This window comes from Dermacentor albipictus, chromosome 7 (genome assembly GCF_038994185.2).
Source record: "Dermacentor albipictus isolate Rhodes 1998 colony chromosome 7, USDA_Dalb.pri_finalv2, whole genome shotgun sequence".
Lineage (NCBI taxonomy): Eukaryota > Metazoa > Arthropoda > Arachnida > Ixodida > Ixodidae > Dermacentor > Dermacentor albipictus.
This window is the reverse complement of record NC_091827.1, coordinates 18,909,133-18,932,907: the sequence shown is the minus strand read 5'-3', so window position 1 is coordinate 18,932,907 and position 23,775 is coordinate 18,909,133. Positions and strand designations below refer to the sequence as shown.

The following is a 23,775-nucleotide window of genomic DNA, read 5'->3' as shown; positions in this document are numbered from 1 at the left end:
GCTACCAAAACATAGTGCATTGCATGCTGCAAGGTGTAGGCATACAAGCAATCCGTAATCCAACGTGAGGTTAACTTCGTTCGCTACAATTGTAATGTATCAAGAAGCGATCCTCTAGAAGCTGGTGCAAGTTCACTTCCAAACGAGCGCAGTTATACGCACACCTCTATGACCGCTGCAAGTTTTGGTTGCTCCAGCAGCATTACCTGCTAACTATGAAACAAATTATGGCTGTCAGTAATGCTTAATAGTAAAAGCCAGCTAAAAGGCACACGCCAGCGCAGAAGTGTTTTCTCCTATTTGTGCGCACTGTGTCAGTGCTTAATTTTCTAAGCAAGTGTATTGCCAAAAACTGCATAGCTTCCTTGAGCAACTAGCACGGTCTTGCAGAATAGCATGCATTAGGCTACCGAATGGTTCCGTTTTAATGCATACCGTCCTGTGACTGTAAGACCGAGAATCATGGTTGATTGCTATTCGCCTGGATCAATTAACTTAAAAGCTCTCCACGGCTACGACACCGATAAGCAGTGCGGCCAAAGTTATGTTTGCACGCGGGCGACCGCGGCTGAGCGTGAGCAGAAAGTAGACGGCTCCTTCCGGAGTTCCTATCGAAATTCGAGACGCAAATTTTCGTTCATCTCAGCCTGTTTAGTTAACAGCGCCAATAAATATACGCAGTAACAGCCAGGAAGAAGCGTACTGCATGATCGAAATACCATTTTTGATTGATGTCGGCTATCGGCCAATGGCAGCGTTCTGCGGGAATCTGCTCGCTGTTGAAAAGAGAGTAATTAAGGCAGAAAACTGGGCTAGCTGGGTTTCTGATAACTGATGCGTTTTCAGCGTTCCAAAGAGAGTGTTGAGTGAGTGAGAAAAAGGTGACTTCGCGCTACGCTTGAGAGAGAGAGAGAGAGAAGAATATAGGGATACAGGGATGTCCACCAGTCAAAAATCTCGTTGGCTATCCTGCGCTGGGGAAAGGGTGAAGGGGAAGAGAGAGAAAAGGTGCAGAGGCGTGTACGGACAGTACTTGCGCTAAAGCCGTTTGCGCAAACCAGACGTTCTGAGGAAGCACAAAAGTGCTCCGCTTGAGAACCCCATGCGCCGTGCACGGGCGCAAAAATTTGGCTGAGATACAGCAGCATATTCTATCCGCAGAACGGGTTTCCCCAAGCCCGAGGTGTGGTTCAGGGCCTGTTTAAGTGATGTGCATCGCTGCTTTTGACGGGGTACACGTCACCGGCGCCGCCCAGAGAATCGAAATCTGATGTACCGCGCCGGTACAGAGAAGGACTTGCCTTGTGCATGTTCTTTGTCGTATTTCGGCTTTTGTAAATGTGTACGATAAAAGTCCAGCTTTGAAGCGGAACTTGGGCGAAATCTGGAACCCCGTGCGAGTAAGCATATCTCATTCGATGTCTTCGATTCGATTCGAAGCTACGCCACACAACGAAGTCTTGGGCGAGTATAGCTAAGCCAAGCTTGTCGTTCCATCGCTTTTACTACAATCTCTGTAGATTTAGTTTATGGGACGCAAACCGCTTGCGTAACCAAGGGGCGACGGTACTGCGCATGTGCAGACTCAGACGTAGGGGTCTGCGCATGCGTAGTACAGTGGCCCCTAGTTCTTGCGTACGCAAGCCGCTTGCGTCCCCTAAACTAAAGCTCTCTAATCACTCAGGCCGATGTAGGGCTTCAAAGAAACCACTGTGTCAACAAGCTGTGACCACCGACAAAATATGCAGCCGTTCAGGCAACACATAGATTAACCGGCAGTTATACCGCTTGGAAGAGAGACACGCTACGAAGAGGTGCTGTGCTGTTCAAAAACCCAACTGCTCAATTACTCGCTACTTCTTTTACAAATAACGACAGTCAGTGCTCCAAAAAATATAAATAAGCACAGGTATAACGCGACACTTGCGCAACCATTGTAGAATTTCGCAAATGAAGTCACTAAACAAACTAAATAAACAAATCTAAACGCAAGTGTGTCAGCCGTAAACCTACGACACGTCTCATTGTTTGTACAAGCGGGTCATCAATATTGCGGGTTCATGTAGCTACCCTGCTTGCAGCCGAACGCGGTCACAAAGTCGGCCGCTCCTCGAAGAGCCGAGTTGCAATCGAAGCCCGCCGACATCCGCGTCTGACTGTGGCAGTAGTTGACGAAGAACACTTTCGCCGGCGAGAACTGGCCGGTGTTGAGCGGGGTGCCGTTCCTCTGAGCCGCCATCAGTGCGCGAAATGCCGGCAAGAAGACTCGGCCGCCCAGAGCGACGCTTCGCGAGGTCTCGTTGCGAACCGAATCCTGCGGAGCGCTGCCGTTGCTCTGCGTAGCGCCGCTCGACGCGTCACGGGCGGCGGCATGACGAAATTCGTAGGCGCGTTCCAGGCCTTCCAGGAGGGTCTTCGCAAAGCCCGCGCCCAGACCCCCGTAGTTGATCGCGCCGTCGCCGTCCCGATAATAGAACGGTTCGTGTACCGCGATCATCGACAGCGTGGCGGTGTCCAAGGTGGTTTCGTAGGAGAACGGGTCCTTGGCGTTGCACTGCGGCAGCCGCTTGTCCTCGTAGTACGCGTCGGACCCGATGAGCGCGGCGTTGCCCTGCCTCTCCGAGATCCAGTAGTCCAGCATCGTCTTCTTGCTCACGTACTTGAACGAGTAGATTCGTCGGAGCCGTTTGGAAGACCGGTACTCCGCCTTGGGCCAGAGATTCGTGGCCAAGCGTTTCAGCTTGTCCATCAACCGCGTCTTGGTCGCCGCCGGCAGGTCCGACTTTGCGTACTCTGCCACGGTCGCGTCTCGAACGCTGGTCAGCAGTTCGTTGATGCTTCGCCGCACGCGCTTGGGGAAGTTCAGGAAGATGTGGTTGGCGAAGAGCAGGAGCTTGAAGCAACTCTCGACCTGGGTCTCGCAGAACAGCGGACGAAGCAGGTTGGCGTTCTCTTCGCTTCCGTACTTTTGGACGAAGAATTGGTCATCCAGTATGGGCGCGTACACCTGCAGCGTCCACCAGCCCAGGTGACTCAAGACGAGCGAGGAATCAGCATTGGCGGTGATGCGGCGGACGACGTCCATCGTGCCCGTCGCCTTCACGAGGGCCTTGTCCACTGACGCGAACGAGGAGTCGTTGAGCCGGAAAATGTCGTTCACCAACGAAACGAGTCGTTCCGTCTTCTGGCCGAAAGCTTGCGCCAGGGAGCGGAAATCCAAGAGCGCGGCGCGCTGGTGCTTGCTGACTTCGGCGAGCAGAAAGACGACGTGCTTGGTGAAGTTGAACACCCTGTCGCACTGGCGGCGCTGGTCAGCGGAGACAACGTTTTGGTTCATCCCGTCCACGTCGATGAAGAAGGCCAAGTACTGGTCCACGTACCGCCGAACCGCGGCCTCGCTGTTCATGGCGATGTACTGGCGCCTCCAGAAATTGGCGTAGGCACTCGGGTAGACGTAGATCGCTTTTCGACCGGCCACGGGCTTGCCCGGAAGCATTTTCACGTCGAACCAGAGCGGTATGTTCCAGCGGACGCTCAGGTTGAGCTGGGCTTCGAACGGGTCTACGTCGCTGGGCGGCGTGTCGGGCCAAGGAACGCCGAGGTCGCGCAACAGCTGCATGAACAGCCTCCGCGTCTCGTCCACGTTCTCCTGTCCCCTGTTGGAGAAAGAAGTGCTCTTAAAACAAGCACCCTGCATTCGTTTGCCTTTATTGTTCAAACAACGTGTAAGAACGCAGTGAAATCTGAAACGTCAATTTCATGGCGTGCCATCATTTATGCTAACCCCTTCCGTCTATCATTACAAAATTTTATCTGTTCTATCTGTTCTTGTTCTGTTTAGCTGTTCTATCTCTCCTTGTATTTGTCTCATGTATGTACCATCGCCATTATAAATCTCCCTAGTATCAATCCTATATCCTTCACTTTAATGTCGCTCAAACCGACAGAAGAAACCGGCGCAGCGTATGCTGGCATCTTAGAATTGACGTGTAGTGGCTCACAATCGTGCTTTACGCTTCCGGAAAGATTCAACGTGCAGTGCTAAAAATAAAGGGCTGACACACAAATGCTGACAAATCGATCCTGCTTTCAAATTATCGTCTGGCTGAACCATGGGCTCATTCGCTGATTCATAGATTGATTGGAAAAAAAAAATTAACGCACCGACACAAACACTAACTTTGTTTCTACAATCTTATCAACCGTCTCAGCATGCTGAGAACCCCCCAGAATGACTGACTAGAAGACTCACTGAATGAGTGATTGAAGCACTTACCAAACCATGACGGCGTAATTGTCATGGAATAAGGGACGCGCCGATGTATTCATTCATTCAATCATTCAATCAATCAATCAATCAATCAATCAATCAATCAATCAATCAATCAATCAATCAATCAATCACCACGTGTCAGTTATTCCTTCACTTTGACATAGTAGCGGCCGCAAGAATCACAAAGCCAAGAGGCCAGCCAACAGACCTGTTCGCGCACGCTCCGAAGGACGATACGATCAGGCGTCCCAGCGACGTCTCGTGGTAGCGCCGTCGTATCTCGTCGGCCATGTTGCGCATCCACGCGTACTTGACGTTCCACGCGTACCTCCAGTGCACGTCCAGTTGCATCGACGCGCTGGGCAGCCAGCGGGAGGTGACGTACGCCTTGAAGTCGTGGCACGGGTCGACGCTGGTGTTCAGGGTCTCCCGGAGCAGCCCCTCGAACCTGGCGCAGCCGTCGCTGCGGCACGAGAGGCTCACGAGCTCGTCCGAGACGTCGTTGCCACGTGCTTCGGCCATGCGGGCGATCATCGCAGACACGTAGTAGATGGCCAGCGCAAAGAGCGCGACGCCTGCGAGTCCAGCGAAGACGACCGCGCACACCAGGCGCTTCGAGTAGGTGACCTGCGCCTCCTCGTCCGTCGTGGCTTGAGACAAAAACTGCGAAAAAAAAGAAAGAAACAAGAAAATCTTGGAAGTTGCTTTTCATTTATGAAGCGCCTGCCCTGATTTATCGCTCACGGTCAACGCCGCAAACGCCGACGCCGACACCGACGCCGACGACACCGGCTTTTCTGCGACACGAGCTCCTTAACGCTATCGCGTTAAAATATCGTTGGTAAATCGTTAGCGTCCTGTGCAGGAGTGCTCACTACGGTGCACGGCAGCACACCAAGCCTTACTGCGGAGTCTTGGGCTCACGTAAATTTGTGGTATGTAGGCTGGTTGTTCGAACCGTGACAGATGTTCCGAGGTAGCTTCGTGCTCACCCGTAGGGCAAGAGTGCTTCTGCCCGTGTGGCGTCTGCTATGTAACGGCTGAACTTTAGGCCTTCTGCCCATCTTCGAGGCCAGCATGTGTGTGACTACGAACGATGACAACGATGCGATGCGAATACGAGACGGCGGAAAAGTCGAACGCTATTTCACAATGCTTTCCATTCCTCCCCCCCCCCCTTCACAAACACACGCACTGAAGGGCTCCAAGCTGAGATTTGTGTTGTTCACACGCTGTTGATCGATCAAATAGGCTATTTCTCCTTCTTTCACAGCTGTCTTGTTTCTATTACTGCATTCAGATCAATCCGCGCAATCATCTATCGACCTCGATTACGTCTTCCTCTTCGTTGTTGTTTTTTCATCCACTTTCATTGCCATACATTTATCATTTCTTTATCTCAGTTAGTAAGTGCAAGTAATTCCCCCTACGTTGTCCTTGGTGTTTTTGTTTGTTGTCTTCTCATGATATGATTAACGTCACAAAGAAACTGGAGTGCTATGTGGCCTATATACCGAATTGATTCCGGTTTAAAACACGCATCTTACCTGTAGTGCGCCTCTAGTAATGATTCCTCGAAAGCGTGTGACGTCACCAGGGGCTACCCAGTATATATCGGTTGGGGCAAATATGTAGAGATCAGTCTTGTTCCCGCTCTCTCCTGTATAGCGTGCGTGTCAGCGTTATTTACACACCGCCTGCTTCGACGACGCCACACTAAGAGAGCAGCCGTAGTGGAAGCCTCCGAATTCGTTTTTACGACTACGCCTTCTTTAGCGTGCACCTAAATCTAAGTGCGCGGGTGTTCTCGCATTTCACCCCCGTCAGAACGCGGCTACCACGGTCGGTAGTCGAACCCGTGACGAAAGCGCGCGCTCTCTGGACCTGACATTGCGTGGTCGACCGAGAGACCCTTTAATCCGCGCGTCGCTTTAGAAGCGATTTTTTTATGCGAAGCATATTACTAGAGCTCAACCCAGCTCCTCAGGCGCGGCGGTGTCGCCTTCAATACCACGTGACACCGTGACGTCATGACAGAGGAGAAACGGGGCTCCAACTCGCGCCGTCGCTCGCGACGTCGCCTTCAAGGCTGACCACGTGACACCGTGACGTCACGACAGAGGAGAAACGGGGCTCTAACTCGCGCCGTCGCTCGCGGCGTCGCGGTGGTATATAAGCAGCTGCGCTTGCCTCTGCTAGACATTCACGAGGTGAGATGCCTCCTGGAGACAGAGCTGCTCGTTGGAATGAGAAGCGAAGGTTGCGGCGTGCTACAGAGACTGATAAAGAGCGGGAAGAACGTCTGGCCAAGCAACGTGCTCAGTATGCGGCTCGGCGACAAGTTACTTACCAAGTTTAGCCACCAATATGCTTCGCATCTGACTAGGCTTAACCAAGCTAAGCCTCAGCCAATTTTTTTTACAGGAAACTGCAGTTAAATCTTGTCTATCAAGACCTGGCCATCCTTTTCCAAAGGACTGCGCCGCTTTCGTCGCCTCTCACCTGTGGTGAGCCGCCCGGGGACACCCTCATTTTCGTTGCGGTGCGAAGGACGCGGAGTCGACAGCAGAACCGACCGCTTCGTTTCTTTTCTTTTCTTTTTTTTTTGCTTGCATACCATGGCGCGTGGCCACTACGGGAGATTGGCCAAGATTCGGGTGGTATTCGGAAATTGCAGGTAGTACTGCAATTGAAAAAAAAAAGAAAAACATATTCGGGAAGAAATGAAGAAAAAATAACGTATTTGAAGAACATAAGAAAATCTCCCTGAAGTAACTGCGGTATAAGTTCTTCCACGGCTGAGCAAACATCCTTATGGCCCCACCTATTCGATGATGATGATCATGATTCCCTGTACAAATGGCACATACCCACCGCGGGGGTCGGCCAATAACTGGTCGGTTTGGAGAAAATGTATGCAAAAAAAGTTTGGAAAAAACAAACTAGGGGAAGGTGTTCGAAGTGGAACAGTCATCACGCTACAGTGAATCGAAAAAAATAGCTAATTAATTATTATAATTGACTCTTTTTAGGAAGGCAGCCTATCGGAATCAAGATTAAAGTTTTTCATCGCAGTGCAAACATTCTGGTGGCTTTACGCCAATGTGGAAGCTCCAAACGAAAACAAGACTGGGACTTTCATGCTGAGGCCTACTTTGCACAAAGGGACCTCGAGCACCCTTTATCTTAATGATGAGCATCGTCGACATGCAAGGAGAAAGTGACCGATTGTTTCTGGTTCTCAGCACCGTGCACACAAAGGAGATGCTGACAAACTAGTTCTGCGTGTATAGAAATGTAGTGTCCACCGCTACGTTTCATTTCTTTGGTTTGCTTTATATGATGGTGCAAATACTGCGGGGGATTGCCAAAATTCTGTTGGTATTAGGAAATTACACTTAGTACTACAATTCCAAAAGCTTTTCAGGAAGAAATGAACGAAAAATAGCGCATGAAGGACTGAAGAGAATCCCCTCAAGTAACTATAAGTTCCTCCACGGCTGAGCAAACATGGCTCCGCAGCTTCGTGATCAGACTGTCTTCTTCTCGTCTCGTGTGAGATGATGATTCCACCTCTAAAACGCACAGGAATAACATGGGACCAGAACAGGAGCGCTTGCACATTTAAAACAAAACAGGAGAAAATAAATAAATTATAGGCAGTAAAAGAGCTAAAAAATGCAGCAACGGAATTCTGCAGAGTTGCTAGAAGATGAATGAAATAGAACTCGAAATTTGCATAAGGATTTTCAAGAAAGGAGAAGAAAGATAACATCAAATTAGCGAATACGAAACTCTTTGCGCTTCCTATGATATATATGCAAGGCAAGCATCCCTGTGACTGAAGCCCAGAGTATAGCGCTCCGGAGAGAAAGGATGATCGGGAAAGTCAGTGGAAGTTCGAGTTGGCGAGACGGGGCCAGAACAAACGAAAATACGCCAGACCTTAGCACCGCTAACTATTTTTAAGTATGCGACATCATACTTAAAATGCGATTATCGTGATGTCTCGACAGCCGAGTGCCCGTGCTTCGCGGGCGACTTCGCACACTCTCATTTACCAAAGTGGCGTTTCCATACGTCAATCTCTACGCAAGCTTGCCATTTCGTGCACGCTTTGACGCGTTCACATAATTGCAACGCAGCTCGCGTTTTCTGTTGCATGTACGTTCAAAGTGGGGGAAGTCCGTCTGCCCATAGAGTTTCCTACAAACTCTATGCGTCTACTCGTTTTGACGACATCTCGTCCGGTCGGTATAGGAAGCACGATGAACAAAAGAAACAAGCAGCGAAAACGCGGACCAAGGAGGGTATGCGTTTGGTCGGCGCTCTCGCCATTCCTTTCGTGCACCTGTATTATAACGCTACATAACGACATACGTGAACGATGATGAGATCGAACCTCTCTGTCTTCCAGCACTGCGCCAGACCATCGCTATGCAAATGAGCGTTTAACTGCGGAGTGCGGCACGCGGTGACGTGCGCACGGGCATATACAGGCCACAACGTTGCACCGCACGGCCTGTCTATAGACCGCCCGTGTTGTTGTTGTTGTTGTCCTGAGCGGCTGTGATTTCTTTCCCGCCCAGCGCGCTTCTATTTCCTCCATGCTATTAATGCTAAGCATTACCGTGTCCTGTCCATTGGGGGCACGTTAAAGGTTCATCAGAACTTTTTGTTGGGCTAGTTGGTGCATATTACTGAAGTACTATAGCGCCAAACAGACGACACAACGTCCGTGGCTCTTCTTCTTGTGTCGTCTGTTTGGCGCTATAGTACATCATTAAAGGTTCATGTCCGAGTCAGCCCAGTTTTTGTCGTATATCTGGTAACTGGCTTCTTTGGCGAAGCAGCCCCCATCGCGAAGCAGCGCCAGTTAAAAAGAAAGAAACTGCGTGCGGTTTGCATGTATAGCCATCGTATACGTAACTTCTGCCAGAATTAAACTACAAGCTTTGTAGCCCGAAAGAAATCACGTAGAACTGGATAATTAAATCATGAGATTAATGAGCCTTTCGAGAAGTGGATTTCTCTTCAAAGACCGTACCCTCTTGCTTTAGATTTGAGGTCGCACTTTTAATAGGGCGATGGTCCAATCGAGTAATGCCCCGTCTTGCTCGGGTACGTTGCTCCCGGAGACGCTCGTGTTACGGCTTGTAATGTTTTCCTAACAATTTATGGTGGTTTTTAATATATAGTGCAAGGCTAAGTCAAACACCATAACATGGGCAGTAAAGTAGAATAAATAAACACGAGAATATTCATTACTTACAGTAGGGTAATTATCTTTAGAGATCCGCAGGGAGGGCCAAACTATAGACAAATGTGGCAGGTGACTTTGCCCGTTGGATTACGGACCACAGGGCCGCTAATTCACTGCTGAAGCACCTGCACAGTACAGGGCTACGCGTGTGTTTATTTAATGCCTTTTCTTAATCTTTGCTTCATTTACCTCGTGGCAAGCCCACGGATTTAAAAAAAATTCCTAACAAAGAAAACAGCATAAAGTTCATTATAAGAAACAGATAATAGGAAAATAAACCAATGTACTCGAGTTAGTTACCAGTTACAGTTTATGAGCAAAACAAGAACAAGGTGAAAGCAGGAGCCAACGTTTCGACAAGTCGACTTGTCTTCTTCAAGATGACATATGCTTCTGAAGAAGACAAGTCCACTTGTCGAAACGTTGGCTCCTGCTTTCACCTTGTTCTCGTTTTGCTCATCGTCTTCAATCTCCATCTCCCGCCTTCCCCGTGGTTTCCCCAGTTACAGTTTAGTAATTCAAGAGCAAACTCAAAAGGAAGCAAACAGTACAGGAAATCGTTGTAACAATCACATTATCTTACAAAGGCTGTCGTATTATTGGTGCCACTCATCGATTTACACCACTGTGATTCAGAACACAACAAAAGCCGGATAAAATATTGTCTGCAACAGCAGCTAAGCGTCGCGGGGCCATACCTTGACGCTCATTCATTCATTCACAAAACTTTATTAGTGTCCTGAAGCCCGGTCTTTTCAGACTGAGGCGGGCCGCGTCCACGTCGGCACCGCCAGGCCGAGCCTTATGGCGTCATCGTGGACCCTCTGGACAGCCCGTAGCTGATCTTGATATGAAGAGCTTGTTATCAACTTGCACCAGTAAAGCCATTTTTCTTCGGCATACCTTGACGCTAGTCTTCAGATAATTTACCTACAGTAAGCGTGTCCCGAAGGCACGCATAGAAAAAGAAGAGTGCCTCACAATCATCACCGCTACACCGGCTCGCTGCACGAGCTATGACGTGCTGCACGAGCTGACCCGTCGCAACGCGCTCCATTAGCACCCGCGCACGCTCCATCGAACGGCAGCCCGTCCTCGACAAGCTCGATCGCAAACGCCAGTTCCACCCCCCGAGTCGCCTGCAGCTTCCCGAATAAGCGCCAGCTCCTCTCCCCTTTCGAGTAACGCGAATCCACCCTTCCCCTCGCGGCTTCCCACCGGCCTCCAGGACAGGGCGCCCACGTCACCGAGGAGTCCAACGCCGAGCGAAGCGGACGCAATGGAACGTCCAGCGCTTCCCAGCGATGGCGGCGTCGGCGGCCCGGCCCCGGACCAGCAGCTGCAGCAGCAGCCGGAACAAAGCGAACGCCGAGAACGGGGTCGCGGTGCAGCCCAGCCGGCGTCGAGGCAGCAGGAGGAGGAACGAGTACGGCCAGAGGCTGCAGACGAGGGCTCGCAGCCGATGCCGGCTCTGGGGCACCGAGAAGGCCAACAGCAGCAGCAGCAGCAGGACGAGCAGCAGCAGCAAGCACGGCAGCGTCGCAGGCAGAGCAGGTTGGAGGCGTCCAGCTTCGGTTCCTCGTCGTCGGAGGTCACCGCCACGGCTCCTTCGACCACTACCGTGCAGTCCCGGACGTCGTCGGCCGACTCCGCGACTTCCGTGTGCGGCGGCCGCGAGGCGAGGAGGCACGAAAGGAGGTAAAAGAGAACCTGCATGCTTATTTAGGCGAAGATGTATCGCCGGCATTCGGCGTCCTGCCACGCGAGAGAGATAGATAGATAGATAGATAGATAGATAGATAGATAGATAGATAGATAGATAGATAGATAGATAGATAGATAGATAGATAGATAGATAGATAGATAGATAGATAGATAGATAGATAGATAGATAGATAGATAGATAGATAGATAGCATTTGTTTGTCATGGGATTGGGTGACTTCCACGCGAGAAATTACTGAAACGGCCATCTGCAACGAAACTTCGCACTGAATAAATTGGATCTAAATGAGTACCCGCTGTAGTGGCTCAGTGCTTTTGGCGTCGCGTATACTATAGCAAGAGTGCTCAGGTGCCATTCTCGTGCAGCGGCGGTCAGCTGAGACGGTTCATTATTATTTTTTTTTGCATATCTATTGGGAAGCTGTCAGTGACGTATCAACGCGGTCTAAGCGCAATAATCGTGAGCTTGAGCAAAAAGGGAGATCCAGCACTCTTTTTAGCAGGCGCGATAAGTGCACGCGCTGCGCCTGAAAGAAGCCAGCACGCGAGCCCACGGGGTTTCTCCGAGATTGCGGCTTGATAAGGACTTGAACGAAAAAAAACAGTCAAAAACACAAAGGACAAGAGGAGAGGTTTAGACCACAACGACTGGTGGTGTCCACACACCACCAGTCGTTGTGGTGTCAACCTCTCCTCTTCTCCTTTGTGTTTTTGACTGTTTTTTTTTCTCGTTCAAGTATGTACCAACTGGCCCAGATTTCAACCCTTTTGATAAGGACGTTCGGTTGCGCGATGGTGAGGCGATAGTGCCGCGTAACTCGTCGGGGTCTGATAAAGCGCGTCACAATTGCGCATTTCCGCATTTCAGTTTCGGTTTTCGAAGTGAAACTGTCCGGAATTCATTATGATGCAGGAAGTATATATCAGCATGTGCTTTTTTGTTTGCACGGAACGGTTTACACTCTTAAAAAAGTTAAATCATCTGCCTTGCCTGCGTTTCCTTTCTTGAAAAATCGGCGCTCGCTACTTTCCTGTTGAGAACGCTGCGTCACACTGATAACGCGCATGCCGTTCGTGACTGACAAGTACCGAGCTCGCAGCGTTAAAGAAAGGAAACGCGGGAAAGACAAATGACGATCATTGTTGTGGGACAAATATACACCCCAAAGGGTGCAACCGTTTTAAGAGTGTGGCTTCTATATGGATATATATTGGATCTATGAATCTATATGGATCTATATATGGATCTATATTGCATTATAGATCAATCGTCTGGACTTGGTTCCAAGCACGTTGTCTTGGCACAGTGTCAGGGACCCCATTGACCGTATAGACGCCGACGTATCCACGAGGTCTAGGCGCGGCCAACTGCAGGCTTCTGTTTTCATGTTTTCGCATATCTCGAACGTCCGCTTATCTCGAACTTTCCCGATTTCTGAAGCTTCGGGTTAACTATGTATATGTATAAGAGAGTGCCTGTAAGAGGGCTTTCAGCTTAACTTCCCATTCCCATACGAGAACTATAGCTAGTTGTTACGCCACTGACAAAGGTACTTGCCTTCCTCAACCACGAAAATAAGTTCGCTTGTCTAAAATTGGCTACAGGCTGCAGCTTCCTTTGTTGATGACGGAAAGAAGCGCAATAAGCTTCATCAAAATGGGTGAACTGCGCGCGCTGGTATGCACTCATTATTGGGAAAAGCACGGCAGCTGCTAGGACAAAAACTACCTGCAGAAGCACTCGTCGTCTCCTAAAATTGCGAACATTTCCTAAAATTCCTAAAATTGGTTGCGCACTAATTTTGAAGAAAAGGAGGCGACCGGACAAAGCACTGTAGGCGCAACTAACGTCTTCAAACAGCCTTTACAGAAGAGATGCACACAGATCGCTAACAAGTCTTGCTACTGGACTAGGTGTTCGTGGTATAAAATAAAATTAAAAGCGCAAAAAAAAACAGACAAGACTGAAGAACACAAGCGCTTGTGTTCTGTCTTGATCACGTCTTTCTTTGCACTCTTTTAATTTTTCTTTACAGCACCGTGAAGTTTGTTCAGCATGTAGCCTAGCTAAGAATAATACTTCCCTTGTACGCCATCTTCTGATAGCAGCTAAACCAAGCCTTACAGGCTTATATAAACCAAGGCGCCTTAAGCACATAAAGAAAGTGCGTCCTGTTCGGCATTTAGGACTGAACTCTACAAAGGGTAAAAAAGTTCGTGGGAGTTTGACCACGATAAAGGTGCCTTCTCACGCCTCCAAGCATTCTTACGCCGTTTTCAGTACGAACCCTCATAAAATAGGCTTATTAGCCAATCCAAACAGCCGTGCTGAAATATACTTCACGCCATCTTCCACACAGTCTCTTCCATCTGTCGGTCACTTACGTCCTCACTGTGAACATAACGTTACACAAGTGCTTCCTCTCAGCAGCCTCACGAGTGCCTGTTCTTTTTTTTTTCCTCGCACGTCAAGCCAACGTGACACGCATTTGATAAGGGTCCCCCTCACCTACCGGCCGATGGGCTGGAGCGGACTGTTGACCACGAGGTAAGCACTCAGTACTGTCAATACTGTCAATACTGCCCCACAGGATTGAAAATTCGAGTTTATAACGGAGAAACTTTACATTAAGCTAAGCATTACGCAATGAACGACGCGACGGGAAATATACATTTTTAATGCGAATAGCGTTCTTGGCATTGTCAGACCAGTTTTCTTCTCTGGCAATAGACAGTTTTAGTATAGCGTACGCTATACCATTGCGTACGCTAAAAAATAGCGGGTCGTCACTGCGCATGCGCTGAACGCTAAACGAAATAGCGGGTATAGCGGGCGTACGCAACGCAAACGAGTTAACGTTAGCGTTTTTGCGGGGCTTGCGGAGTTTGCGGGAAACATGGCGGCGGTCCCGGCTGACCGCTTCGAATTGAATTTGGCGTTGCTTTTGTAAAATGCACTTCGTTCGTAGCGAATAACTGTGTAAACGGCTTTCGCTTAGTCTCAGGCCGCTTCGACGACAGAGTATTATGGATAACCTCGTGGTGTTTTCCAGAACGCTTCTCGTTTCGAACGAGTCGAAGCCTAACGAAAGAAACGTTCGAGATGTCAGCGCCACCTATCGCTACAGGCTCGGAATAGCCGCAACGACGGCATATGGCCTCTGAGATCCGAAGATATCACCGGCCAACTAAAACTGTAGAAAACGTGCGCTGCTTAGCGTACGCTATATCATAGCGTATAGCGTACGTATAGTTACGTACGCTAAACTAAACTGTCTAATCTAGCCATCCACCTATCCTACCAAACATGTGGGCCGATTGCGAACCTAGTGCGATTTTACAGCGCAGCTCTTACGTTCCTGCGTTCAGCGTCGGAGTCCCTCGGCGTAACCGAGCGAACGAGCACAGGGAAGGATGAAAGAGCGAACGCGGAGCGCAGCGGCGGATGAAAGACGGCGATAGCGAAGAGAGGGCGAGGAGGAAAGCGGTGGAGGAGGATAGGGCGAAAGCGTGAGAAGAAAAAAATTCGGAGGACGCTTCAGCTTCGCCTTCAAGAGTGGAACGCGATAGCATTCAAGGATCCCCGACTGCTTCTCACGCTTCCCGGCAACTGCAGCTTGTGTAACCGCACTGTTTAAAGGCCAGAATACATGGAGCGAATATGCGACGAATAGTCGGCGTTCGACGCCCGGCGGCGTACGCGCGGCGCCCGGCGCCGGAGAAAACGTCGTTCGCCGCCGATCTAGCTGGCGCAGAAAAGTTCGTCGGGCATCGACGATACCGGAAGCGGCAAACGAGCGGCGCCCCAAAGCGAGCCAATCAGGTCTCACTATCCGCCCCGACTTCCGACCTGGCTTCCCCGCTTGTCCGTGTATCCCGATCCCGCTCTATCGTTCACGCTGGTCTCCCGCTTTTCGTATTCATGGTATCCAAAGAGGCGCGGCTGGAATTTAACGACAAATTAATTTCGGCTGTTCAGAAGCGTGCCATCCTGTGGGACATTTCTAAACAAAATTTTACGCCTTTTTAGAGAGTTCCCCAATTCAAAAGCAATAATAGTTGTCGTTAAAGTTTTTTTTTGTCACGTGTTTCACAACAGCGCTTTTGCCTCGTCTAGCCACTCTGATGACAACGCAGCGACTCGCCGGCGGCGGCCGCCATGTCTTCGCTCCATGTAGCGCAGCCCGACGAACATAAGGCGTCGCGCCGCGGCAGATTTTCTGCCGCCCGAACTTCGTCGTGAAAGTTCGCTCCATGTATTCTGGCCTTAAACGGGAAACGCTGGCGGCGAACGCTATGCAGGAAGGCGAGCGGGCGAGCTTTCTGGTAGAAACGCGGCCACTCGCGGGGGCCGCAGATGCGTACGGATGCGCTGAGGCGAGCGCCATCTGGATGGCGTTGTTGCAAGGAACCGAGCGCAGCGCGCTGCTCTACGAATGGTAGAAACGCTGGAAAAAGGGCTTATGATTGAGTTTCCTCGTAACAGAATTGTGTTTTCTGGTACACTCAAAATATGATCCGAATCTATCATGTCTGTAAGTTGTGTTTAGGTTGTACTTTACAAATTTTCTGGCGCATCTTACTTTGAGGAATTCAGTTAGTTCAGTAACGCCTCTGCACCACGTGGAGGGCCTGCGTGGTTGTGGTACGGAATGATTTTGCGCTAAACGACGACCGACGCAAGGCGCCGACACCTGATTTTCTGCGACACGGGGCCCTTAACGCTGTCGCGTTATTATCTGTGGATCCCGCGCACTGTGGGAATCTAATGTACCTAAGCGAAGCGTTGTATGCCGTTTGCTTTGATTGAAGATGAATATAGCGGTGATGTTGGCGGCGAATGTGTAATTTCTTCCGCGTTGAATCCAAAAACGAGACTGGTGAGTTGATGTTAAACGTTACCATGCGTGCACCATTGCTGCTTGTCCGCGTAGTGCGAGCAACACACAGGGAGATTGGTTACTTGACGCGTTTCGCGCGACGCTTCTTCCGGGCCTGGCTGTCCTCGACGATGAGTGCTCGATCTGGAGCCGTTTTGCTGGCGCTTGTTTACGTGCTGCTTCTGCATACGTGGCCAGCACGCTCCTGACAAGCCAGCTCCAAGCGCTCTTTTCAGGCTACGGACGATTGTAATGCTTACACCCACAGCCCAGCACCGGCATTTTTGTCGCATGGGAAAGCAATCACAGCACGTGCCATAGGCACAATATGTGAAACGCTGCCGCGGCGGCGCCGGTCGAGATGCGCGGAGGCTAGCGCCATCTGGTGTTGCTGCGAGAAACCCAGCGGCGCGCGCGAGAAAGACCACAGCAGCAGCAGCGCCCGGAAAGTCGGGAGAAGAGGCAGAGAAAGTTTCGGTTTGAAAAGCGTAGTGCCGCGCAAGACGGGCTCTGCGGCGACGATCGCTACGAGATGGCACCAGTATAGCGCGCCGTCATCTGATCACCGATGACGCCACCGATCCCACACATGGAAACAAAGCGCTGCATGAGCGGTGGTCTGTCTGCGGCGACTGCTGTGAATCGCGCCCACGTGTCACCCACGCGCTGCCGATTAGCGAGGGGGTCGCGCCACACTTCGCTCCGTTTGCAATGTGCCGCGTGAGACAGATTGTCGGCGCCAGCGAATATATCGCGAAGTGAAAACGCGTATAGAGAGAGCTGCGGTCAAATTTCGCTTTAGAGAGTATGGTAATCCTCTGTGAATTTTTTTTTACCCACGCGATATGAATCGCGAACCTGTTGGACTAATCTGCGGCGCAGGATCAGGACTTCGGAATTAGCTTGCGGCTATTTTACACGGTGGCCCGCGGCCACACCGCGGTGCGGCCAGGCGAGAATACAGCACCAATCACGAGACACGCCAGTGTGGCGACGGTCAGATCGCGCTCGCCGCTGCAGCATTGGTCGCCGCGAGTCGGCAGTCGTCAGTCATAGGGTGCAATTGACGCGCGCGTTTCCCGCTTGACTGTCGCGATAGGTCGCGCTGCCTCTGTCGCTCCAGTGTGAACGTGCCCTAACTACCACATCGCATCTCTGTTCCACTGGAGTGATTTGAAAGGGAAACGCCACGATTCTCGCGCAGGATGTCGCCGTCTGTGCCGTTCTCGCTGGAACCCGAGCTCCGCGACCCGCTGCTCCAGCTGCCCCTGGACATGTGCAACGCGCTGCGACAGGAAGTGGGACACCAGGGCACCGTCCTGTTGTCTCCCAAGCTCGCGGCCTGCAAGCTAATCATGATGTACCACGGCGCAGCCGGCGAGACGAGGCGACAGCTCGGGCGCCTCCTCGGTTTGCACGAGGTCGATGCCGGCCCTCCAGAGGAAGACGTCGCCGCGTACGTGACATGTGTGACTAGGGATATGCTATTTCAAATCCAGTCCCTCAAATATTTATATCTGGCTAGGCGATAGCAGGCCTATAGACGTTTCTCTATGACGTATTGTAGGGGTTGAAGGACGGACTTCGGGATGAAAACAAAACGTGGGAGTATTTATTTTACATTATATACAGAGAGGTGAGAGTCATTTAACCGTCGTACAGTCGTTACGGGCCGGCAGCAACTCGGACGCTGCGGCCCGCGGCAAGAAGTTCGAGAGAGGTGAATCAGGGAAACAGGGAAAGCTCTGGTCTCTCTGGAATGCTTCTTTTAAACCTTTCGAGGACTGGAAGTCGCGTCATGTTCGACCAATGGGAGAGTCCGCTCAGATGACGCCATTTTCAGCCAATGGTTGGCGCCCGTATCGCGTTGTCACACCCGGCGGCTCTCTGCGGTCTTGCCCCGCAGACTTGCAATCCACTTCTTCTAAGGTGGAGAAGGGGGGGGGGGGGGCGCTCATGCTCCATTGTACAAGGGCCCACCTGCTCCCGGTGGTACGGCTCCGCAGTGGTGGCAAATGCCTTCTTCAAAGGCGAAGAGGGGTGACGATTGGGCTCTATTGTCCGAGGGCCCCTTCTAATCCCGGCGGCGTACGAACTTGTTTGCAAGTGTCCTGCCTCAGGAATGTGGCACCCCTGCTTCTGCATTCCTCAATTAGCTGTGCTGCGATTCGAAGTGGTTTGGGGAACTCGAAGTAGCCTCAGGAAACGGCGCCATATCTAACAGTATAGATATATACCCTGGAATTATTTTAAACGCGTATATGTTGAATAATTTTCGGCAAAGATATTGCGCGGACGACGGCCATCTTTAAGTACTTGCCTATTTCTGCGCGTGAGTCGGACACATCGCTGGCATATGCTCATATAAGTATATTATACGTTCTGACATGCCCATGTAATGACCTATGAGTTCTGAACAAGCAGTACATCGGCGCAGTGATAAATTCGTGGACTGCCAAACCCCCTAACCTTCCCCCTAGTAACGGCTTTGAATGTACTATTTCCGTCTCCAAATCGTCTTTTAACTCCAATCGCGTAACTGTAATCTGCGACTACCTTGCAAATATTTAAGAAAAAATTCAAACATTTCTTTTTGTAGCGATGATCACTTACGTCTACCGGTAAATATTCCCTTGTGTTACCTTATCAAATAGATGTGTTTTGATGCAGTTATTCATGCATTTTCTGCAGTGTAACCTCTTTTTTTTTCTTTTGCTTTATATCGTGCGTTTCTCTCATTTTACTTGCACAGGAGATCCCACCCAAGGTGACAAAACATTTTTCTAAACGCTTATGAGCGTGTGAATTTCAACTTGTTTAAATATAGTCACAGGGAGTTGAGGGAGGTGTGCGGGGAAATATGTATATACATTTTTTTAGTCTATGGTTCGGGCCGTTCATTTGGTATGCTTAATTTGCTACTTGGATATACTTTGATGCGTGCTGTATGTTGTTTTCGCTGTTACCAAGATAATGGGGATGCAGCTTTGTGAAGCTGTCTAGGACAACGTTTTCTGCAGGTCGTTTTTGTTTTCCTTTCGAAATGGAAATAGCGTTATTATTTAACCTGCTACGTCCATAATGTGTTGCCAATACCGTAAAGCTTTCACGTTACTACTTCAAATGGACCTCGACTGGTAAATCGGTTAAGCATTAATGACTGTTATGTTCGCCCAATCACAGCCACACTGCCACCCGCGGAGCCGACCACCCCCAGGGTTCGTTAGTGGAGACGTTCGGGATGCACGCCTGCCTGCTCTTCAGCAGCGACTTCCACCGGCCGCGAACCAAGCTGGGAGCAGCGGGCGCGATGACCAACTACCTCACGCTCTGGCACGACGCCAACGTCCGACTCGCACCCCGCTACCACCAGCCTCTGGTCATGCTCTCGCCCCACATCCACGCCATGTACGCAACCGCTTGTCGCAGCAAGAGGGCACCGCGCCAGCAGCGCTTTTAGCCAAGTTCGCATTTTGGGCTTAATACTTTAGGTCGTTACTCGGCTGGGCCACCAAGATGCGAACCTGGCGCGTGACAGTTCATATTGCCTTGCGAAAAAAGAAAAAAAAATGGCTGTGGCTTAGCTAAGGTTAAGCCCAGGATGCGAAGCATACTAGCCTTTATTTTAGTTGTTGAACCACTGTTTAGCTTGGTGAACTGCTGTTGCTTGGCTATATTTGATTCGGCTAGACGAAGAAACAACTCATGCAGGCGAGCGCACGAGCTGAGACCCGGCTATGTAGCTACGCGGCCGCAAGCGAGCGCACGAGTTGAGCCTCCGCTTTTGCAACTGTTATGACGTCATATGGTAGCTACGCGGCCGTGCGCGGTGCAGCAAGGAAGAGCGTGGTTGTGCGGCTAGTATGCTTCGCATAAAAACTGCTCGAGAGAACAGAACTAAGGAACAGAATAGGTAGATTAGCAACGCAGCTTGCTGTCTCTGTCTGTGTGTGGATTCGAGTGGGCGCTGCAGGGACTTTATGCTGCAGGGACTTCGCCACGTGCGCCGACGAGTGCCGCCTCCACATCGACGGCCTGTTCCGGGCTCTGTCGGACTTCACCTTCGAGAGGCCCCTGTTCTCCAGCGCATGCGTGGGGCCCGACTCGCAGCTCGTATTCGCCAGCCTGGTGCTGTTCGACTCCAGGCTGCCCGGCCAGTTCCAGCCGTCCCGCGGGTGGTTTCGCAATGCCTGTGGCAGTGCCAGCGCTGTGCATACGCTGCGACGCCTGGGGGCTCCTTACCGCACTGCCAGGTACGCGGTGCGAGACGCGGCTGAACTATCGTCAGCGCCATCCGCATCGCCATCATCTCCCGTTTATCATCATCATCATCATCATCATCATCATCAACAACAACGCAAAGCAAAGGCCTTACTCAGCGACTTCCCAATTACCCCTGTCTTTCTTCAGCCGATTCCATCCTACACTATCAAAAGATGTCGTTAAACTTGGGCTGCAGCTATAGGTGGGAACCTTGTGCGAATGAATATCTTCGCCTTATCTAATTACAACGGCGTTCCATGTAACATGACTGTATAACGAAATAATGGATATAGCGAAGTAATTCTGGCTCCCCCTTCAACTTTGTTATAGCGAGGCTTTACCGTACAGTTGAAAGATGAGCGTTCCTAGCAACTGTGTCGGTATTCGTGTAAGTCCGCGTTTAAAAGCGCCAGACATTTAATAAAAGGTTTCGGCTATTGTGGTTTAGTCTCCAGCCAAAACTGGTGCTGTTTTTCAGTGAGTACTTATTTATGCTCACGAAAATTACCGGGATGATAGCTGTTGCCGTAGTAGTTCAATTGAGGTCATCGCACGGCGTAATGCGGAAGGTGTGGATTAGATTGCCACCGGTACCAAGTTGTCTTTTCGTCCACTTTCGTTTCATTTAGCTCCTCATTTCTACACTTCTATTAAAACACAGGTAATTTCCCGTATGTGTTTCTTGGCTTCATTGCCTGCTGGTTTCACATAGCTGTGACTAACAAAACGCCAATACCTTGGTTTTCTTTATTCTTTTTCTTTAGTGGTTAATGACTTAGTCGCTTGTATTTGTAGAACAACTGCGCATATAATCAAAGTACTCCACTCACGTATTTCTTGTGTTATTGCATTAGGCTGTAACCACAGTGTGTGTTTCTAATAAATAATGTTCATAAATCCTTCCACGATTACCGTGATTGCGTATTCAGTCGTTCTGCAATAGCGGCATAACATGTCGTATAGCGAATTTATGCTATTTCTTTTTTTTTTGTATCCGACATTCCGAAATGCTTGAAGGGCTGTGAACTTGTCAAGCTGTCTAGGCAGCTTTCTTTCACAAAACCCTCTGTCTGTATTTGTGATAGATAGATAGATAGATAGATAGATAGATAGATAGATAGATAGATAGATAGATAGATAGATAGATAGATAGATAGATAGATAGATAGATAGATAGATAGATACTGACTATACTGATAGATACTGACTGACTGACTGACTCATTGCTTGCTTGATTGATTGATTTTTCGCCGTCCAACTTCTCCTGCCCACGTCCCAGGTGCGACGAGGCGACCGTGCTCGAGGTGCCCTACAACTCGCCGCTGCTGGAGTCCATGGTCGTGTTCCTGCCGGACTCGCCGTTCGGCGGCCTCGCCTCGCTCGAGCGGAGTCTCTCCAAGGACAAGATCATGGACTGCCTGGCGCGCCTCGAGCAGCGGGGCCCCGTCGACGTGACCCTGCCCAGGCTGCGACTCCGCTGCGCCACGGATTTCGCCCGTCTCCTGCCCGCCATGGGCGCTCGGGACGCGTTCGGAGCGGCGGCAGACTTCTCCAACATGGCCGCCGTGGAAGAAGGAAGCCGTGTCGCCGGAGCAGGTACATGTATATACGGAATGTATCAGGAAAGAAAATGATAGACCTAACTTTAAAAGGAACACTAAACGCCGAATCTGCCATGTGGTTGTGGCGTAAGACAAATGATTACTTGGTGGGTTTCGTAATTTAAAGAACCTATACTTCTGCCATTTGACGATCAGCAAGGTTCTATATGCACCTTCCGGGAACAAATCTTTACGTGTCAAAATAATTGCTGGCATGCAGGCGCTGATCCGCACACTGACAGAAACTTGGATAAAATTTTGTCAGGAATGTAAGACCTGGTACGAGCAACTTTAGCGATAGAATGGCGTGGCAATATAACCCGCATATACCGCACGTCGTATAGCATTGACATATGGCATACATTACCTAAATATACACGGGACCTCACGGCGACGGCAACGGCGAGGGCAGAAAATTCGATTGGAGTGTCCATGTAATTGCTATCGCGATAAAAACTGTATACGCTGTAGATGTGGACAGCGCCAGATTGCAGACCTCAACGCAAACCGGGGGCGCAGGAAGCCTGAAGGTGTCGGCCGCCAAGCACTTTGCCGTCTTCCGCACGGGTCTGCGCTCGGCAGGTGCGAGAACGGCGGCGCGGCCGACTTCGCTTCCGCCGGTCGTGGACCGCGCGGACGGACGCAACCTGGAGTTCACGGTCGACCGACCCTTCCTCTTCCTGGTGCTCGGCAAGGAACCCAGCAGCGTCCTCCTCCTCGGCTCCGTCACCAAGCCGAGCGGCTAGCGGGAAGACGTGGCCTCCGGGATCCGGGCTCGCGGGCCGCCTTCCTCGCCTAGCCTCCGGGATCCGGCGGCGCGCGCGCGAGCCATCTCGGAGGCTAGGCGAGGGAGGCGGCCCGCGAGCCGCCTAGCGGCGCCCGACGCGTCACGCGCTGCTCATTAGCAGCGCGTCTTTATCTTTCCAGCGGCGCGACCCGCTTCCGTTCTGTAGAACTTTATTTCGATTGTGTTTGTAACTTTAGCGAAATATTACCTGATTTATGCGTCATGTGCTTGCTTATTTCTGCGCGCTGTTAATCACTATGTGACACTTTTTTATGTTTTGTTGCCGTGTCCAAAGAAATGAATACTGCGTAAGGAAGCCACCGGGGAGTATGTACGAAAAGAAAACTTATAGCATAGTAACTTAAACAAGAGGAATCTAAAACTTGGAGGACGCTTAAGCTTCGCCTTTAAGAGTGGAACGCGATAGCACTCAAAAGATACCAGAGTGCTGCTCGCGCTTCGCGGCAACTGCAGCTTATGTAACCGTTTACCGGGAATCGCTGGCGGCGAACGCTATGCACAAAGACCTTCACTGTGTCTAATTCAATGCTTAATAAAAAAAAAAATAGGCGAGCTTTCCGGTAGAAACTCGGCCTCTTGCGTGGCCGAGTTGCGAGGCGGAGGCGAGCGCCATCTGGAGATGTTGCAAGGAACCGCGCGTGCCGCTTTCTGGCCCTTGATTTGCGCGCGCAAATCTGGGAGACCATGGGCGTTCTATGAATGGTAGAAACGCGGGAAAAGCGCTTTGCGTGTTATTTTTTAGGTTTCGCGTAGCAGGATTGTTCTCTCGTATTTCCAAACCACAATTCGACGTTATCGTGTATGTAGGTTGCGCTCAAGTCTGTCTTTAGCGTTTTTCTACGCATTTTACATTGAGAAATTGGTTCAACGATTTCCTTGCGCCACATGGAGGGCCTGCGTGGTTGGGTATGCGTGGTTCTAAATTCCTTTTGCCGAAGCGACGTCCAACGCTGGACGCCGGTC

The 23,775-nt window shown here is 50.6% G+C and overlaps 2 protein-coding genes across 4 annotated transcripts; one reads left to right on the top strand and one right to left on the bottom strand.

The window, feature by feature from the left end:
* Nucleotides 1-1,815: 1,815 nt before the first annotated feature.
* Nucleotides 1,816-22,393, bottom strand: LOC135896616 (neprilysin-2-like). 2 transcript variants are annotated; one of them, XM_070521713.1, is made up of 3 exons: nucleotides 22,372-22,393; nucleotides 4,482-4,936; nucleotides 1,816-3,656 (listed from the first exon to the last, which is right to left on the bottom strand). In XM_070521713.1, exons 2-3 carry the CDS (start codon nucleotides 4,805-4,807, stop codon nucleotides 2,045-2,047), a joined length of 1,938 nt encoding a protein of 645 aa, XP_070377814.1. In that variant the 5' UTR covers nucleotides 4,808-4,936; nucleotides 22,372-22,393; the 3' UTR covers nucleotides 1,816-2,044. The 2 variants fall into 2 exon arrangements, with proteins under 2 accessions (XP_070377814.1, XP_065281161.1); XM_065425089.1 differs by lacking the exon at nucleotides 22,372-22,393 and adding an exon at nucleotides 6,776-6,858.
* LOC135896634 (ipis-1-like) lies at nucleotides 10,435-22,785 on the top strand. 2 transcript variants are annotated; one of them, XM_065425109.1, is made up of 7 exons: nucleotides 10,535-11,234; nucleotides 13,734-13,808; nucleotides 17,345-17,596; nucleotides 19,324-19,548; nucleotides 20,130-20,393; nucleotides 21,683-21,999; nucleotides 22,524-22,785. In XM_065425109.1, the coding sequence occupies exons 1-7, from the start codon at nucleotides 10,816-10,818 to the stop codon at nucleotides 22,748-22,750; spliced, it is 1,779 nt and encodes a 592-aa protein (XP_065281181.1). In that variant the 5' UTR covers nucleotides 10,535-10,815; the 3' UTR covers nucleotides 22,751-22,785. The 2 variants fall into 2 exon arrangements, with proteins under 2 accessions (XP_065281182.1, XP_065281181.1); XM_065425110.1 differs by lacking the exon at nucleotides 17,345-17,596 and having other exon boundaries at nucleotides 10,435-11,234.
* Nucleotides 22,786-23,775: the final 990 nt, after the last annotated feature.